The 18,261-nt window shown below is 41.2% G+C and overlaps 2 protein-coding genes across 2 annotated transcripts; both read right to left on the bottom strand.

The window, feature by feature from the left end:
* Nucleotides 1-514: 514 nt before the first annotated feature.
* On the bottom strand, nucleotides 515-3,458 carry LOC117825029. Its single transcript, XM_034700615.1, has 5 exons — nucleotides 3,308-3,458; nucleotides 2,505-2,834; nucleotides 1,516-1,980; nucleotides 839-1,387; nucleotides 515-710 (listed from the first exon to the last, which is right to left on the bottom strand). The coding sequence occupies exons 1-5, from the start codon at nucleotides 3,323-3,325 to the stop codon at nucleotides 603-605; spliced, it is 1,470 nt and encodes a 489-aa protein (XP_034556506.1). The 5' UTR covers nucleotides 3,326-3,458; the 3' UTR covers nucleotides 515-602.
* Nucleotides 3,459-9,003: 5,545 nt separating this feature from the next.
* On the bottom strand, nucleotides 9,004-12,156 carry LOC117825004. Its single transcript, XM_034700578.1, has 5 exons — nucleotides 11,833-12,156; nucleotides 11,031-11,360; nucleotides 10,043-10,507; nucleotides 9,366-9,914; nucleotides 9,004-9,238 (listed from the first exon to the last, which is right to left on the bottom strand). The coding sequence occupies exons 1-5, from the start codon at nucleotides 11,848-11,850 to the stop codon at nucleotides 9,131-9,133; spliced, it is 1,470 nt and encodes a 489-aa protein (XP_034556469.1). The 5' UTR covers nucleotides 11,851-12,156; the 3' UTR covers nucleotides 9,004-9,130.
* Nucleotides 12,157-18,261: the final 6,105 nt, after the last annotated feature.

The following is an 18,261-nucleotide window of genomic DNA, read 5'->3' as shown; positions in this document are numbered from 1 at the left end:
AAATATTATGATACTTGCATGGGATGGCTGTTCACAGTTTGTCTATGTATCTGTCCCGAACAAATAAACCATAAATGAATAAAGAAATGATGTTGATGTTTGTGTTTTCTTTCTTTTGTTATGTAAAAGGAAAAAAACAAGATAAAATTGATGTGTTAAAAAAAAGAACACCTTCTCTGTAAAGCTAAAGAATGCAGCCGAGAAATAAAGTTGAAACACATGAATAAAGATGAAATGATGGTGAAAACTGTCATCTCTTTGACCTCTTGACCTCTGGTGATAATAAACTCTTTGCCTTTATGTTTTCCTGACACCAAAACATCTCTAACTTGGACAGGAATCATGAGATTTGCTCAGAAGAAAGGACACACCCCACTGTGGGCTGTTTTACCTCAGACATTGTGTTGTACTGTTTTAGTAACAACCTGGTACATGAAAGTGTAAAACTGCAACCTTCAGAGCTTGGATATCAATATTTTTATTGATATATGCAGAAAGAGACAGTCTGAGAGGAATGGAGGGTCGGGATGACTGGAAAAAGGAGAGTTGCGGAGGAGGGAGTGAAATGGAAGAGGGGGGGGTTATGGGTGGGTTCATGGGATTCAGCTCACTGCTCCACACCAGCTGAATGAAGACAGCGTGACATGTTGTTCTGCATGCGTCTTTTTCTGCCCATTCTCCATCTCATCTTGCTTCAGCTTCTTCTTTTTCTTTATGGGGAAGACATAAAAAACATTTAGAACAGTTGTATCAAAAAACACACTTCATATCATCTGGCTCATTTCAGCCCATTGCCCTCATTGATCCCCAGACAATCTGCTAATAAATGCATATTTACCTTTGAGAAGATGCGTCTGAAGAATCCTATGAATCCATTGCCCTGCTTCATCTTTGTCTCAGCACTGACTTCTCCTATGTCCTCTTCGATAGAGGAGCAAGTCTCTGGAGGACAGTCTGAGTTCTTCATGTTCTGTCCAGTGCTCACATCAGCCTCAACGGGGTGGATTTTGTCCGTCTTCAATCTGAAGAGCCTCCCCCTGGCGGAGATAGTGGTCTTGGAGCTGGCAGGGGTCACTGAGTCCCTTTGTTCTGGTTGTTTGACCTCTCCTGCCTCTGCTTCCTCCTGGGGTGATGAATCTTCATCATATGACGGTCTTGGAGAAAAAGTTCTGACCTCCATCTGGATCACAGATCCAGCCGTTGTTTGGCTCTGAGGTGAGGGGATTTTATCTTCCTGAAGTATAGAGGGACTTGATCTGCCAAAGTTTGAAGATTGGACCTCATCCTCTGTCTCCTCTTGATGGACTTCTTGTTCCTTAACAGGAACTTTGATGGCTGCCTTTTTCTGCCCATTCTCCATCTTATCCTGCTTCAGCTTCTTCTCGTTCTTTATGGGGAAGACATAAAAAACATTTAGAACAGTTGTATCAAAAAACACACTTCATATCATCTGGCTCATTTCAGCCCATTGCCCTCAATGATCCCCAGACAATCTGCTAATAAATGCATCCTTACCTTTGAGAAGATGCTTCTGAAGAATCTTCTGAAACCATTGCCCTTCTTTGTCTTTGTCTCAGCACTGACTTTTCTTGGCACCTCTTCAATAGAGGTCTGTCCAGTGCTGACATCAACTTCATCGGGGTGGATTTTATTCTTCTTCATCCATCTGAAGAACTTCCCCCTGGTGGAGATGGTGGTCTTGGAGCTGGCAGGAGCAGGCTCACTTTGTTCTGTTTGTTTGACCTCTCCTGCCTCTGCTTCCTCCTGTTGTGATGGATGTTCATCATCCGAGGGTCTTGAATATAAATCTCTCACCATGGTCCTGCTGTCCCAGCTGAGGGAACCCCAAGACAGAGTGTGAGAGCGCTCCTCATTTATGGAAGACAAATTAAGACGCAAGTCCGCGGCTTCATCTTCCAAGAGGTCATCACACTTCATCAGATCGTCTGCCTCTTCTTCAGTTTTACTGGAATCAGACATCTGGTGGACAAAGACAAACATTTGCATTTAATATTTAGAGCAAGGTTCAAATCTTTGCAATCATCACACACTAAAGAAAAACCTGTGGAGTTTGTAACATGCAGTCAAACACCTCAAACATCTTAGAGATCTTATATTTATGAGAATCAGAGAGAGGATACAATGTAATGAAAGCTCTTCTCTACAACTTGCTCTCAAACTTTCTCCACCTGCAGGTCTGAAACACTTCCGTAGTGATGCAGATGCAGGATTTTATTTTGTATTACTGTTATGGATTTTTTAAGGTGTTTTAAGTTTGGGGAGGTCTGCTCTGATTCTTTGCTCTAACATGATCTGAAATATTGTAAATTATAATTGATCTCAGATGTTTATTTCCTTGTTTCAGTGGGTATGCATGTGTTAACCCTTAAAACCAAACATTTGACTTCTCTCATATATATCACACAGTATATTTAAAAAGTGATGTTTAAACCCTCTGTGCTGCAGGCTGAGGGGACACAGTCCTGACGGCTTCTTATAGTCACCTTCTTGATGCCGGTGGAGGACGCTCTCCTGCTCTCCTCTGATTGGACGTCATGTGAGATCCTCTCAGAGATGTCTGAGGCAGGAGATGACCACACAGAGGTGGCTATGGACACGCGGTCCTCATCCAGGAAACTCTGAGACAGAGAGTATAAGCTCTTCTTGTCTTTGAGAGTAGAACTGGGACGGGAGGTGAGGTCTTTGTCCTGGAACAGATCCTCACAGTTCATCAGCTCTTCAATTATCTCAGCTAGGTTTGTGGATAACTCAGGAGGGATGAAGTTTTCCTTCATGCTCTCTGGTTTTTCATCCCTTTCACTGAAATCAGAAATCTGCAGGGGAACCACAAACATTGTTTAAGTTACTGAGGAGGAGAAATACTTTCAAAGTCTTCTTATGGAGTTTAAATAACTACTCATTGTGCAACAGTTACAACAGAGAGGGATTTGATTCATTAGTCAAACATTAGATATTCAAATATTCTTCCATGTCCTTATTCGTCTTCTCTCTGATTCAACAGTTCATTAACAAACATGTAAATAATAAACATAAATACACCGACTCTGAAGTTCAAATCTGATTCACAGCTTTTGATTGAGTTGTGATGGACAGGGTTGATGAAACCAGGTCCTGATCAAAAACCACTTCACCTAGACTTATCAGGTCTGGACTCCAGCCTGCTCTTAAACCTCCTCCCTCCTGCTGCTTCATATTGACATCCTTCTCTTAAAACCTCTACATCGCTTTCTTTAAACTTTGAACTCAAAAACAGTTTCAAGCTGAAGTGACTGCAGCGAGTACTCACCTGTGTCTGTTCAGACATGTTTTAGATGAGCAGGTGTAACTTTCGTTTTCTGTCTCTTCTTCGATCTCTGATCTCTGATCTCTCTAGCTTCAGGTTTTATCTCTCGTAGTTGTGTGTATTTCTCTCTCTCTATCGCTCTCTCTCTCTATCTCTCTATCGCTCTCTCTCTCTGGGGTATTTCAGTTGAAATGAGCTCTGCTGTATTCAATCTCCAGTTTTATGCACTCCCAATGAACAATGCCCCTGTGACACCGGGTTCTATACAACAGTCAGGCCCCTGTGACCCGGGTTCTATACAACAGTCAGGCCCCAGTGTTGTGATTGAACTCTGTAGCTGTAGCAACTTGTGCCCACACACAGCTACAATGTGCAAAACCTTTTAACTTATGTTCACAAGTTAATATCTTTTGCACATAGGATTAAAATGAGTGTGTAATATAAGACAAGGCAATTTAAGAAATTCCACTTTTAGAACTTCAGTTGTTATTTGACTCTGTTGAAGTTTCTCAGCTGTAGGAGTCCTGTTGGTAATTTGTTTCCTTTTCTTATTCCCTGTTTAAGTTTATTCGCACCAAAAACACCAAGACATGTATGTATAAGACCCTGATTCTGGTTTCTAATGTGTATCATGTGTGCACACGACTCATGATGTCCCCTAAAGCCTGAGATAGAAAGTCAGATGGGGAGCAAAACCAGCATAGCACTAGGGTTATCAAGTGGGCTCCTCACTTCACTAACTCTGACGTCCCAGAGCGACCCCCCTCCATGCCAGCTCCCACTGTCCAATATATCCACCAGCAGAACACCTCTATAACCCAACCCACTGATACTACCTACTCCACCACCTGGCCCCGAGCAGCACCCACCACCCAACACACAACAAGAGGCGTCTGTAGCCAGGTGTTAGAAGACAGGGGAAGCAGAGCCAAGATGAGGAGCTGGTCTAGGCTAGAACTCATACTTGCCTGGTTAGGCAGTGTGCTCTACCTCCCCCCTACTGAGTATTTTCCTATTTCTGTTTTGGCCTTCACCTGATGTTATTCCTCCTCAACCAGATCCACTGACTAGTTTTAACTGCTTCGTCTGACATTTCCTTAGCTGTCTTTTGCTATTTCTGTCCACGCACTCCCAGTTCTCCCAGTAATGAGACAGTTGATCTGTATGTATATGAAATACACACAATTATAAATGAAAAGGAAAAGGGTGGGGTGGGGGGATCTGCTTCGATATGGGGATTTCTGGGGCTTTTCAGGGCCTGGGGGTGGCTGAGTGGTCCCTGCTTCACCTCTTTCACATTTGAGCTCTTTCTCTTTTCTCTCTGTTGAATGAAAAAAAAAGGAATGCTAGTACAGGTGGAAAAGCTAGCAACCAGGGGTCAGAAACACATGGTGGGGCGCAGGCTTGGCCTAATGGTTAAGTTGTGCACCCATATAGTGGACGGCCCTGGTTCCAGTCCAGTCTGTGTCCTCTTTCCCACGTGTAAACCCCCTGCTTTCTTCAAGTTTCCTCCTCAAGCCCCAAAAATATAACTTAAAAACAATATATGACTAGAAAAATGTATGCCCCCCCTTACCCCCCAAACATCAAACCTGCATCTCATTCAAGGATGCAAACACAAAGTCACCTCAACATGAACTGAGTGGCTCTAAATCTGTGACCAAATCCCATTCCCACAGGAAGGCCTGATAAATGAACGTAAACATACATATATGACCGTCTCTGATGTTATACAATGTGTTATACATGTGTTACTAAGCAAAACCCACGCTGTATAAAACCTCTGAACCATCTGGTGCATGTTCTGAGTCACACTGAGCCTCCTGCTCTGCAGCAGTCTGAAGGCCCACAGACAATAACAGAAGAGACAGTCAGTGCCCTCTGGTGGTCTGAAGAACATCCACAGTCAGGTTTGTTGTCCTCTTTCTCAGATTACTGAGTAGAGGAGGGGTGATCAAACTTACTGTTAATGCTCAAAAGGCTCTTTAAGTTGTATTTTTAAAGTCTAACATAAGGAGAGCATGAGTGGGTGCATCTTATGTCATAATCAATACCTTAGAGTGGTAATATATAGATCATTTTAGAAGGTGTGACCATCTTCAAGTGTTTAACAGTTAGTAGAACCTGTCCAAAAATGTGGTTTTACTTCATAAATTAAACTGACAACATTTTATCACAACTTGATACTCCACAGGTGAAGAGTTTGAGGTTTAACTTTGAATAGCTTGTTTTGTTTTTCCTTGTTTGCTAGTATTTGAAGCCCTAAGCCAGGGGTGTCCATCCATAAAGTCACTGCTTCTTTCCTCCATAGGTTAGTGCTGTTGCCTCATTGTGAGAAGGTTCCTGGTTTGAATCCCCGGCCTTAAAGGAACCTTTCTTTGCGTGGAGTTTGAATGTTCTCGGTGTCGTGGAATTTTCATAGTCTTGTATGTAAGAATGTTTAACTCTTGTATTCTTCCAGTCTAAGTGTCAGGGTCAGAGTAACTTCTTCTATGTCAGCTGTGGCTACGGAAGGGATAGATGAGACAGTGTCAGTGTAGTAATCAAGGTCTCTCCCCCTGTGCAAACTTTTATTTGCTATCACCATGTCTGAGTCTGACAAGATCTCAAAGAAACTGTAATAGGGGTTTAGAATTCTAAACTTGACACATAGTGACAGTAGTGAATTGATAATTGCTGTATGTTGACATTTATAAGTTAAGGTGTTATGGAATAAAGTTAAAATGGGATCTACAATTTGTTTAGATGTTGGGCATTGGGCACCCTGTGGGGGTAGTCCAGAGGTCTGAGCCAGCTTCGGGCTGCGACTCGACACAGAAAATATTCAATCTGTGAGTCTTAACCCTTGGGAAAAGTTCTGAGGTGAATCGAATGATTAAAGGGTTAATCTCGTTAAGACAAGACCAGTTGTGATTCTGTGTCCGGGGGGACATTAAGACTTTGCAATGACACAAACTTCAGAGCACCAAAGGGGGTCGATTTTTGGTATAATCCCTCCTATCTAAATAAATAATAAGTCCCAACACTACTTACTAAGAACAGTACATTAAGTTACATACGTACACTAAGAGAGAGAGAAAAAGTGGATCAAACATAACCGGCCACATAAATGAACAGCATCTGAACTCAAATGAAATGGTTCAAATTGCCTTGAATTCAGAAGAGACTCTGAATGCAGTTGAAGTGTTTATTAAATGTTTTGTGTTTGCTGTGTGTTTTTCCTGGTTTGTGTTGCTATTGTGTTATATGTTCATTGTTTATTGCAAGATGTCTAATCATCAGTCCACAACAGCTAATAGACCACAACATGACAAAGATAAGAATAAACACACACATGCTAATGATAAATGTGCATGACTTTCTGTTAAAACCACCTCAAATACTACATTGAATTCACATACAATTGACTCGACAACATAGTAGGATCAATCATTCCTCACAGACACGCCTGCGGGCATTGTGAGAAGAGCAGTGAGTGGTCACTTTCTCACCACTCCTAGGTAAATGGATAAAACAAAGATGGCCACATCTCAGGTCATTTGAGTCAAAGAAGATTGAGTTAGGTACTGCTAATATTAAACCACTGAGAGGTGATCCAGAGTGGGATTACAAGTACATGTGTGTAGATCTGTGTGAAAGTGTGGTCTGACGTGGCCTGTAAGAGGTGTGGAGAGAATGGTGAAGAGAGGCGTTGTGAATGGTTGTTGGATGAGTTGAAGACTTTCCTTCATGACAAATCTGAGTTGATATCTATACACAGCGCTGATTCCATACTTTTGCATGCAGCAGCCATAATCATGAAAAGTTACAAAGTAAGAGTAGAGAGGTATGCACTCACTGATGCCTCACATATCACTGGTACTCAAGAGACACATGAAAATGCAGCAGACTACAGTCTGCTCCCTGAGGAGAGACACAATCAGACAGATGGACTTAGAAACATAGCTAATCCACCAGATAGATACAAAACATCTAGATTTGATACTCCTATAAACGCTATAGGACGAGTAGCAGTTTTCAGGGCCTGGACTCCATCTGAGGTCAGAGACATAAAACAGTGTGCCCCTAATCGAATCTCTAGTCCTGAAGCCTTCTTAGTTTGGTTAAAACACATCTGCCACTATTACCACTGCTTAATGCCTGATGTAGAGATGCTTTTGAGCCTCACATATGCTGCTGAATGGCCAATGTGTGAGAGCATTTTCAAGTTTCCACATTCACCAGACGGGCAGTGGCCCATGACCATACCTATGAATGAGTGGCTGAATCACAAAGCTGAGAAGTATGTAAGAACATGCACACGTAATTGTAGTAATTTTCCTAAAGTAAGACTTTCTTAGTCAGTTTATCTTCAAACATAGCGACATATAAAAAATGTGCCATATTTCCCCCCCCTCCTCTTGAGGAGGGGCCTCTCTAAACTGAGCAAAGGGAGGCCATGTAGAAGAAGAATCAAATCCACAGTCAATAAGCAAATATTAACAATAAGATTTTATACTTGTCCTTTTGAAAGATTAATTATGTCAATTAAAGATGATGATGTTAAGATTTAAATTTACAAGAGTATACCCCAACACCCAGCATCCTAAATGATCCACACTGTAGGTGTTTCAGGCACTCCTATATCAGAGCCAGTTTCCACTGAAGACAATGTTGCTGTGGAATTTGAAAAGATATTTGTGTGAATTACTTGCTTTGATTCATTGTAGTGAGCTTTATTTAAGAATTACTGTGAGAGAGCCTTTCAAGCAGTTCAATGTTTGCAGTTTGTTAAATGTGCAGTACTTTTTTTCTCTACCCATCTTGTCAGTTCTGTATATTGTTTTTAACCTTACAAGTCTGTGCACATTTTTCACTGCATCGCTGGTTTTATAAATATTTGTAAATTGAATTATTTAGTTGTGTATATAAGTTCGTGAGATATGCTTATTTTACTTCTTTAATTTTAATTGCTAATAACTTTTATTTTAGTGAATACCTTTTCTTTTTCATTTTAAATTACTGTTTTAATATTTTACTCCCTTAAAAATCAAATGTGGCCAAGCTGTCATCTCTGATGGACATTTCTTTTCTATATATATTCTTGTTGAAATTCTTGTACTGTACACCTTCTTGTTTGCTGCTGTAACTCCATGAATTTCCCTGTTGGGGGACGAATAAAGGAGTAGCTTATCTTATCCTAAACCCTTCTAGGGACGGTGTTGTAAATTAGCATTTGCTACAAATATTATGATACTTGCATGGGATGGCTGTTCACAGTTTGTCTATGTATCTGTCCCGAACAAATAAACCATAAATGAATAAATAAATGATGTTTGTGTTTTCTTTCTTTTGTTATGTAAAAGGAAAAAAAACAAGATAAAATTTATGTGTTAAAAAAAAGAACACCTTCTCTGCAAAGCTAAAGAATGCAGCCGAGAAATAAAGTTGAAACACATGAATAAAGATGAAATGATGGTGAAAACTGTCATCTCTTTGACCTCTTGACCTCTGGTGATAATAAACTCTTAGCCTTTATGTTTTCCTGACACCACAACATCTCTAACTTGGACAGGAATCATGAGATTTGCTCAGAAGAAACGACACACCCCACTGTGGGCTGTTTTACCTCAGACATTGTGTTGTACTGTTTTAGTAACAACCTGGTACATGAAAGTGTAAAACTGCAACCTTCAGAGCTTGGATATCAATATTTTTATTGATATATGCAGAAAGAGACAGTCTGAGAGGAATGGAGGGTCGGGGTGACTGGAAAAAGGAGAGAGTTGCGAAGGAGGGAGTGAAATGGAAGGGGGGGGGGGGGGGTTATGGGTGGGTTCATGGGATTCAGCTCACTGCTCCACACCAGCTGAATGAAGACAGTGTGACATGTTGTTCTGCATGCGTCTTTTTTTGCTCATTCTCCATCTTATCCTGCTTCAGCTTCTTCTCGTTCTTTATGGGGAAGACATAAAAACATTTAGAACAGTTGTATCAAAAAACACACTTCATATCATCTGGCTCATTTCAGCCCATTGCCCTCATTGATCCCCAGACAATCTACTAATAAATGCATCTTTACCTTTGAGAAGATGCGTCTGAAGAATCCTATGAATCCATTGCCCTTCTTCATCTTTGTCTCAGCACTGACTTCTCCTATGTCCTCTTCAATAGAGGAGCAAGTCTCTGGAGGACAGTCTGAGATCTTCATGTTCTGTCCAGTGCTCACATCAGCCTCAACAGGGTGGATTTTGTTTGTCTTCAATCTGAAGAGCCTCCCCCTGGTGGAGATAGTGGTCTTGGAGCTGGCAGGGGTCACTGAGTCACTTTGTTCTGGTTGTTTGACCTCTCCTGCCTCTGCTTCCTCCTGGTGTGATAAATCTTTGTCATATGAGGGTCTTGGAGAAGAACTTATCACCTCCACTTGGATCACAGATCCAGCCGTTGTTTGGCTCTGAGGTGAGGGGATTTTATCCTCCTGAAGTGAAGAGGGACTTGATCTGCCAACGTTTGGAGATTGGACTTTATCTTCTGTCTCCTCTTGATGGACTTCTTGTTCCTCAACAGGAACTTTGATGGCTGCCTTTTTCTGCCCATTCTCCATCTTATCCTGCTTCAGCTTCTTCTTATTCTTTATGGGGAAGACATAAAAAACATTTAGAACAGTTGTATCAAAAAACACACTTCATATCATCTGGCTCATTTCAGCCCATTGCCCTCATTGATCCCCAGACAATCTGCTAATAAATGCATCTTTACCTTTGAGAAGATGCTTCTGAAGAATCCTATGAAACCATTGCCCTTCTTTGTCTTTGTCTCAGCACTGACTTTTCTTGGCACCTCTTCAATAGAGGTCTGTCCAGTGCTGACATCAACTTCATCGGGGTGGATTTTATTCTTCTTCATCCATCTGAAGAACTTCCCCCTGGTGGAGATGGTGGTCTTGGAGCTGGCAGGAGCAGGGTCACTTTGATCTGTTTGTTTGACCTCTCCTGCCTCTGCTTCCTCCTGGTGTGATGGATGTTCATCATCCGAGGGTCTTGAATATAAACCTCTCACCATGGTCCTGCTGTCCCAGCTGAGGGAACCCCAAGATAGAGTGTGAGAGCGCTCCTCATTTATGGAAGACAAATCAAGACGCAAGTCCGTGGCTTCATCTTCCAAGAGGTCATCACACTTCATCAGATCGTCTGCCTCTTCTTCAGTTTGACTGGAATCAGACATCTGGTGGACAAAGACAAACATTTGCATTTAATATTCAGAGCAAGGTTCAAATCTTTGCAATCATCACACACTAAAGAAAAACCTGTGGAGTTTGTAACATGCAGTCAAACACCTCAAACATCTTAGAGATCTTATATTTATGAGAATCAGAGAGAGGATACAATGTAATGAAAGCTCTTCTCTACAACTTGCTCTCAAACTTTCTCCACCTGCAGGTCTGAAACACTTCAGTAGTGATGCAGATGCAGGATTTTATTTTGTATTACTGTTATGGATTTGTAAGGTGTTTTAAGTTTGGGGAGGGCTGCTCTGATTCTTTGCTCTAACATGAACTGAAATATTGTAAATTATAATTGATCTCAGATGTTTATTTCCTTGTTTCAGTGGGTATGCATGTGTTAACCCTTAAAACCAAACATTTGACTTCTCTCATATATATCACACAGTATATTTAAAAAGTGATGTTTAAACCCTCTGTGCTGCAGGCTGAGGGGACACAGTCCTGACGGCTTCTTATAGTCACCTTCTTGATGCCGGTGGAGGACGCTCTCCTGCTCTCCTCTGATTGGACGTCATGTGAGATCCTCTCAGAGATGTCTGAGGCAGGAGATGACCACACAGAGGTGGCTATGGACATGCGGTCCTTGTCCAGGGAACTCTGAGACAGAGAGTATAAGCTCTTCTTGTCTTTGAGAGTAGAACTGGGACGGGAGGTGAGGTCTTTGTCCTGGAACAGATCCTCACAGTTCATCAGGTCTTCAATTATCTCAGCTAGGCTTGTGGATAACTCAGGAGGGATGAAGGTTTCCTTCATGCTCTCTGGTTTTTCATCCCTTTCACTGAAATCAGAAATCTGCAGGGGAACCACAAACATTGTTTAAGTTACTGAGGAGGAGAAATACTTTCAAAGTCTTCTTATGGAGTTTAAATAACTACTCATTGTGCAACAGTTACAACAGAGAGGGATTTGATTCATTAGTCAAACATTAGATATTCAAATATTCTTCCATGTCCTTATTCGTCTTCTCTCTGACTCAACAGTTCATTAACAAACATGTAAATAATAAACATAAATACACCGACTCTGAAGTTCAAATCGGATTCACAGCTTCTGATTGAGCTGTGAAGGACAGGGCTGATGAAACCAGGTCCTGATCAAAACCACTTCACCTAGACTTATCAGGTCTGGACTCCAGCCTGCTCTTAAACCTCCTCCCTCCTGCTGCTTCATATTGACATCCTTCTCTTAAAACCTCTACATCTCTTTCTTTAAACTTTGAACTCAAAAACAGTTTCAAGCTGAAGTGACTGCAGCGAGTACTCACCTGTGTCTGTTCAGACATGTTTTAGATGAGCAGGTGTAACTTTGGTTTTCTGTCTCTTCTTCAATCTCTGATCTCTGATCTCTCTAGCTTCAGGTTTTATCTCTCGTAGTTGTGTATATTTCTCTCTCTCTATCGCTCTCTCTCTATCTCTCTCTCTCTCTCTGGTGTATTTCAGTTGAAATGAGCTCTGCTGTATTCAATCTCCAGTTTTATGCACTCCCAATGAACAATGCCCCTGTGACCCGGGTTCTATACAACAGTCAGGCCCCTGTGACCCGGGTTCTATACAACAGTCAGGCCCCAGTGTTGTGATTGAACTCTGTAGCTGTAGCAACTTGTGCCCACAAACAGCTACAATGTGCACAACCTTTTAACTTATGTTCACAAGTTAATATCTTTTGCACATAGGATTAAAATGAGTGTGTAATATAAGACAAGGCAATTTAAGAAATTCCACTTTTAGAACTTCAGTTTTTATTTGAGTCTGTTGAAGTTTCTCAGCTGTAGGAGTCCTGTTGGTAATCTGTTTCCTTTTCTTATTCCCTGTTTACGTTTTTTCGCACCAAAAACACCAAGACATGTATGTATAAGACCCTGATTCTCGTTTCTAATGTGTATCATGTGTGCACACGACTCCTTCACACGATGGACCAGACAATAAGTTATTTCTGCAAGCTCGACCTCGCTTAATGTTGTTGTGTTGACGAGCAAATTTAAAGAAATATGTGATATAAGCACAATGTGAGTTAAACACAAAGAAAGAAGGGAAGAGTGCTCAGTGCAGAATCCCACCCCACTATGCCCTCTACTGATATGTCTAGTTGCCTACTTCATGACTCCTGATGTCCCCTAAAGCCTGAGATAGAAAGTCAGATGGGGAGCAAAACCAGCATATCACTGGGGTTATCAAGTGGGCTCCTCACTTCACTAACGCTGACGTCCCAGAGCGACCCCCCTCCATGCCAGCTCCTGCTGTCCATCATATCCACCAGCAGAACACCCCTATAACCCAACCCACTGATACTACCTACTCCACCACCTGGCCCTGAGCAGCACCCACCACCTAACACACAACAAGAGGCGTCTGTAGCCAGGTGTTAGAAGACAGGGGAGGCAGAGCCAAGATGAGGAGCTGGTCTAGGCTAGAACTCATACCTGCCTGGTTAGGCAGTGTGCTCTACCTCCCCCCTACTGAGTATTTTCCTATTTCTGTTTTAACCTTCAACTGATGTTATTCCTCCTCAACCAGATCCACTGACTAGTTTTAACTGCTTCGTCTGACATTTCCTTAGCCGTCTTTTGCTAATTCTGTCCACGCACTCCCAGTTCTCCCAGTAATGAGACAGTTGATCTGTATATATGTGAAATACACACAATTAAAAATCAAAAGGAAAAGGGTGGGGTGGGGGGCCTGCTTCGATCTGGTGGTTTCTGGGGCTTTTCAGGGCCTGGGGGTGGCTGAGTGGTCCCTGCTTCACCTCTTTCACTTTGAGCTCTTTCTCTTTTCTCTCTGTTGAATGAAAAAAAAAAAGGAATGCAAGTACAGGTGGAAAAGCTAGCAACAAGGGGTCAAAAATACATGGTGGGGTGCAGGCTTGGCCTAATGGTTAAGTTGTGAGCCCAAAAAGCGGCCGGCCCTGGTTCAATTCCAGTCTGCTGCCTCTTTCCTGCACATCAATCCCCCGCTCAGTCCAAGTTTCCTCCTCTATCAACTGTCCTGTCCTCTCAAGGTGTCAAAGCCCCAAAATATAACTTAAAAATCAATATATAACTAGAAAAATGCATGGTCGCCCCTCCCAAACCCCACAAACATCAAACCAGCATTTCATTCAAAGATAGAAACACTATAAACTTTGCTTAATTTTAATTGCTACTAACTTTTTAATAATTGCTTTTTATATGCTCTTGTTTTCTTTATACTGTTTTGCACTCTCTAAGTTGCTGCTGTAACACTTAAAATGTCCCCGTTGTGGGATGAATAAAGGAATATCTTATCTTAAATCAGCTCAACATGAACTGAGTGGCTCTAAATCTGTAACCAATTCCAATTCCCACAGGAAGGCCTGATAAATGAACGTAAACATACATATATGACCGTCTCTGATGTTATACAATATGTTATACATGTGTTACTAAGCAAAACTCCTGCTGTGTAAAACCTCTGAAACATCTGGTGCATGTTCTGAGTCACACTGAGCCTCCTGCTGTGCAGCAGTCTGAAGGCCCACAGACAGTAACAGAAGAGACAGTCAGTGCCCTCTGGTGGTCTGAAGAACATCCACAGTCAGGTTTGTTATCCTCTTTCTCTCTGTAATGGTCACGTTGTTCGTTTCTTTGGCGCCAAGATAGAGCAGAGAAAAGAAAAGACCCCTCTGATCCAACATGCGACCTCTCTCCTCAGATCAATAACAAGCTAATTCATTATTCATTGACAGCTGCACACTCGACACAAAGTCATAAGAAACATTTATTATTGATCATATTTACACTTGCAGATGACTCATAGACATCTGTTAATTTTAATGGCGTATCGTGCTACATGCCATAGAAAGTGAAATTATTCACAAAATAACCTCTACTCACGACGTGAAATGCTATCAAAGTGCTCTAACACAGAGAGAATATTCTGTCACCTACATCACTGCAGTTACAGGATGAAGCACTGCCTTACAGGGAACAATAGGACAGACAAACAAAGAGTACAGATGTAGTGCTGCTGGATTACTGCTCTTTCTGGACTGAGTTTTCAGACCTATTCAGGACTGTGTATGGATTACTGGGTCAGGGAGGGTTGATCAAACTTACTGTTAATGCTCAAAAGGATCTTTAAGTTGTATTTTTAAAGTCTAACATAAGGAGAGCATGAGTGGGTGCATCTTATGTCATAATCAATACCTTAGAGTGGTAATATATAGATCATTTTAGAAGACGTGACCATCTTCAAGTGTTTAATAGTTAGTAGAACCTGTCCAAAAATGTGGTTTTACTTCATAAATTAAACTGACAACATTTTATCACAACTTGATACTCCACAGGTGAAGAGTTTGAGGTTTAACTTTGAATAGCTTGTTTTGTTCTTCCTTGTTTGCTAGTATTTGTAGCCCTAAGCAGACATGCATCCATAAAGTCACTGCTTCTTTCCTCCATAGGTTAGCTCTGTTGCCTCAATGTGAGAAGGTTCCTGGTTTGAATCCCCGGCCTTAAAGGAACCTTTCTGTGTGTGGAGTTTGAATGTTTTCGGTGACATGGAATTTTCATAGTCTTATATATATGTATGTAAGAATGTTTAACTCTTGTATTCTTCCAGTCTAAGTGTTAGGGACAGAGTAACTTCTTTTATGTCAGCTGTGGCTACGGAGGGGATAGACGAGACAGGGTCAGTGTAGTAATCAAGGTCTCTCCCCCTGTTCCTGTCTTTATCTGTGTGTTGTGACCAACTTACTGTCTCCAGACTAGAGCACAGCTCTATTGTCCAAATATGGTTATCTAACTATAGTGTCGTCTTTGGGGGAATATAGGTACATGCCTGGGGATTTGTCTGACAGAACTGACTTGTCATTGTACTGCACTTCCCTGCCTGTGTACTGTTATGTTATTTCTCCTTGATCAACTTCTACATAAACTATTTCAACGTAAGCCGTCAGAGTCTCCTGAGTCTTCTGTGTCCAGTGTCCAGTTTATTTATGAATTCCATCACAAATAGGCGTCACAAACGAGAATCTTAACGACAGAGACTGGTAAGTGCAAACTTTTATTTGCTATTACCATGTCTGAGTCTGACAAGATCTCAAAGAAACTGTAATAGGGGTTTAGAATTCTAAACTTGACACATAGTGACAGTAGTGAATTGATAATTGCTGTATGTTGACATTTATAAGTTAAGGCGTTATGGAATAAAGTTAAAATGGGATCTACAATTTGTTTAGATGTTGGGCATTGGGCACCCTGCGGGGGTAGTCAAGAGGTCTGAGCCAGCTTCGGGCTGCGACTCGACACAGAAAATATTCAATCTGTGAGTCTTAACCCTTGGGAAAAGTTCTGAGGTGAATCGAATGATTAAAGGGTTCATCTCATTAAGACAAGACCAGTTGTGATTCTGTGTCCGGGGGGAACAATAAGACTCTGCAATGACACGAACTTCAGAGCACCAAAGGGGGTTGATTTTTGGTATAATCCCTCCTATCTAAATAAATAATAAGTCCCAACACTACTTACTATGTACAGTACATTAAGTTACATACGTACACTAAGAGAGAGAGAGAAAGTGGATCAAACATAACCGGCCACATAAATGAACAGCATCTGAACTCAAATGAAATGGTTCAAATTGCCTTGAATTCAGAAGAGACTCTGAATGCAGTTGAAGTGTTTATTAAATGTTTTGTGTTTGCTGTGTGTTTTTCCTGGTTTGTGTTGCTATTGTGTTATATGTTCATTGTTTATTGTAAGATGTGTAATCATCAGTCCACAACAGCTAATAGACCTCAACATGATAAAGATAAGAATAAACACACACATGCTAATGATAAATGTGCATGACTTTCTGTTAAAACCTCCTCAAATACTACATTGAATTCACATACAGTTGACTCGACAACATAGTAGGATCCATCATTCCTCACAGACACACCTGAGGGCATTGTGAGAAGAGCAGTGAGTGGTCACTTTCTCACCACTCCTAGGTAAATGGATAAAACAAAGATGGCTACATCTCAGGTCATTTGAGTCAAAGAAGATTGAGTTAGCTACTGCTAATATTAAACCACTGAGAGGTGATCCAGAGTGGGATTACAAGTACATGTGTGTAGATCTGTGTGAAAGTGTGGTCTGACGTGGCCTGTAAGAGGTGTGGAGAGAATGGTGAAGAGAGGCGTTGTGAATGGTTGTTGGATGAGTTGAAGACTTTCCTTAATGACAAATCTGAGTTGATATCTATACACAGTGCTGATTACATACTTTTGCATGCAGTAGCCATAATCATGAAAAGTTACAAAGTAAGAGTAGAGAGGTATGCACTCGCTGAAGCCTCACATATCACTGGTACTCAAGATACACATGAAAATGCAGCAGACTACAGTCTGCTACCTGAGGAGAGACACAATCAGACAGATGGACTTAGAAACATAGCTAATCCACCAGATAGATACAAAACATCTAGATTAGATACTCCTAAGAAGTCTATAGGACGAGTAGCAGTTTTCAGGGCCTGGACTCCATCTGAGGTCAGAGACATAAAACAGTGTGCCCCTAATCCAATCTCTAGTCCTGAAGCCTTCTTAGTTTGGTTAAAACGCACCTGTCACTTTTACCACTTCTTAATACCTGATGTAGAGATGCTTTTGAGCCTCACATATGCTGCTGAATGGCCAATGTGCGAGAGCATTTTCAAGTTTCCACATTCACCAGACGGGCAGTGGCCCATGACCATACCTATGAATGAGTGGCTGAATCACAAAGCTGAGGAGTATGTAAGAACATGCACATGTAATTGTAGTCATTTTCCTAAAGTAATACTTTCTTAGTCAGTTTATCTTCAAACATAGCAATACATAAATAACTTACTGATACATATAAAAAATGTGCCATATTTCCCCCCCTCCTCTTTAGGAGGGGCCTCTCTAAACTGAGCAAAGGGAGGCCATGTAGAAGAAGAACAGTCAATAAGCAAATATTAACAATACGATTTTATACTTGTCCTTTTGAAAGATTAATTATGTCAATTAAAGATGATGATGTTAAGATTTAAATTTACAAGAGTGTACCCCAACACCCGGCATCCTAAATGATCCACACTGTAGGTGTTTCAGGCTCTCCTATATCAGAGCCAGTTTCCACTGAAGACAATGTTGCTGTAGAATTTGATGGGAAAAGATTTTTGTGTGAATTACTTGCTTTGATTCATTGTAGTGAGCTTTATTTAAGAATTACTGTGAGAGAGCCTTTCAAGCAGTTCAATGTTTGCAGTTTGTTAAAAGTTGTGTTTATTACTGGACCTTCCCAAGTTAATGTTGACACATTTGAGATGGCACACGTGCAAAAGTTGCTGATTTATCATCTTTAGTGTGTTTCATTGATGTCTGTATGAGGCCTGTACTGTATTGCTGTTGCATAGTTGCCATTAATCAAACAGAGGAGTGTAAATAACTTGATGTTGCATTTATCAGCTGACATGTGAGCAATCAGTATGTGTGTCTGTAAGGGTGTGCTTTAGCAGTCAAACTGTCTGAAAATAAATAAATAAAAAGTTTTAGGAACACTGAGGCTCCTCTAAATATCACTCTGGCTGTTACAGCTGGTTTGAACCCAAACATGTGAGTGAACTGGTTCAACAATGCTTTCTGTGAGACAGGCTTTATCAGCTGCTCAGACTTAAACCATAACAACCTTGGGGATGAAATATTTATTTTACAATTGACAGAGCCTCTGATT

Source organism: Notolabrus celidotus, chromosome 2 (assembly GCF_009762535.1).
Source record: "Notolabrus celidotus isolate fNotCel1 chromosome 2, fNotCel1.pri, whole genome shotgun sequence".
NCBI classification, from domain to species: Eukaryota; Metazoa; Chordata; class Actinopteri; order Labriformes; family Labridae; genus Notolabrus; species Notolabrus celidotus.
Note: the sequence above shows the minus strand (reverse complement) of the source record. Positions and strands in the feature narration are given on the sequence as shown.

Excerpts from the sequence above, each read along its gene's own strand:
- LOC117825004 (XM_034700578.1), bottom strand. Across the intron at positions 9,915-10,042 it reads TCAGAAGCATCTTCTCAAAG|AATAAGAAGAAGCTGAAGCA; the intron begins GTAAAGATGCAT and ends TTCCCCATAAAG. Across the intron at positions 9,239-9,365 it reads TCAGACGCATCTTCTCAAAG|AACGAGAAGAAGCTGAAGCA; the intron begins GTAAAGATGCAT and ends TTCCCCATAAAG.
- LOC117825029 (XM_034700615.1), bottom strand. Across the intron at positions 1,981-2,504 it reads CCTCCACCGGCATCAAGAAG|ATGTCTGATTCCAGTAAAAC; the intron begins GTGACTATAAGA and ends TTTGTCCACCAG. Across the intron at positions 1,388-1,515 it reads TCAGAAGCATCTTCTCAAAG|AACGAGAAGAAGCTGAAGCA; the intron begins GTAAGGATGCAT and ends TTCCCCATAAAG.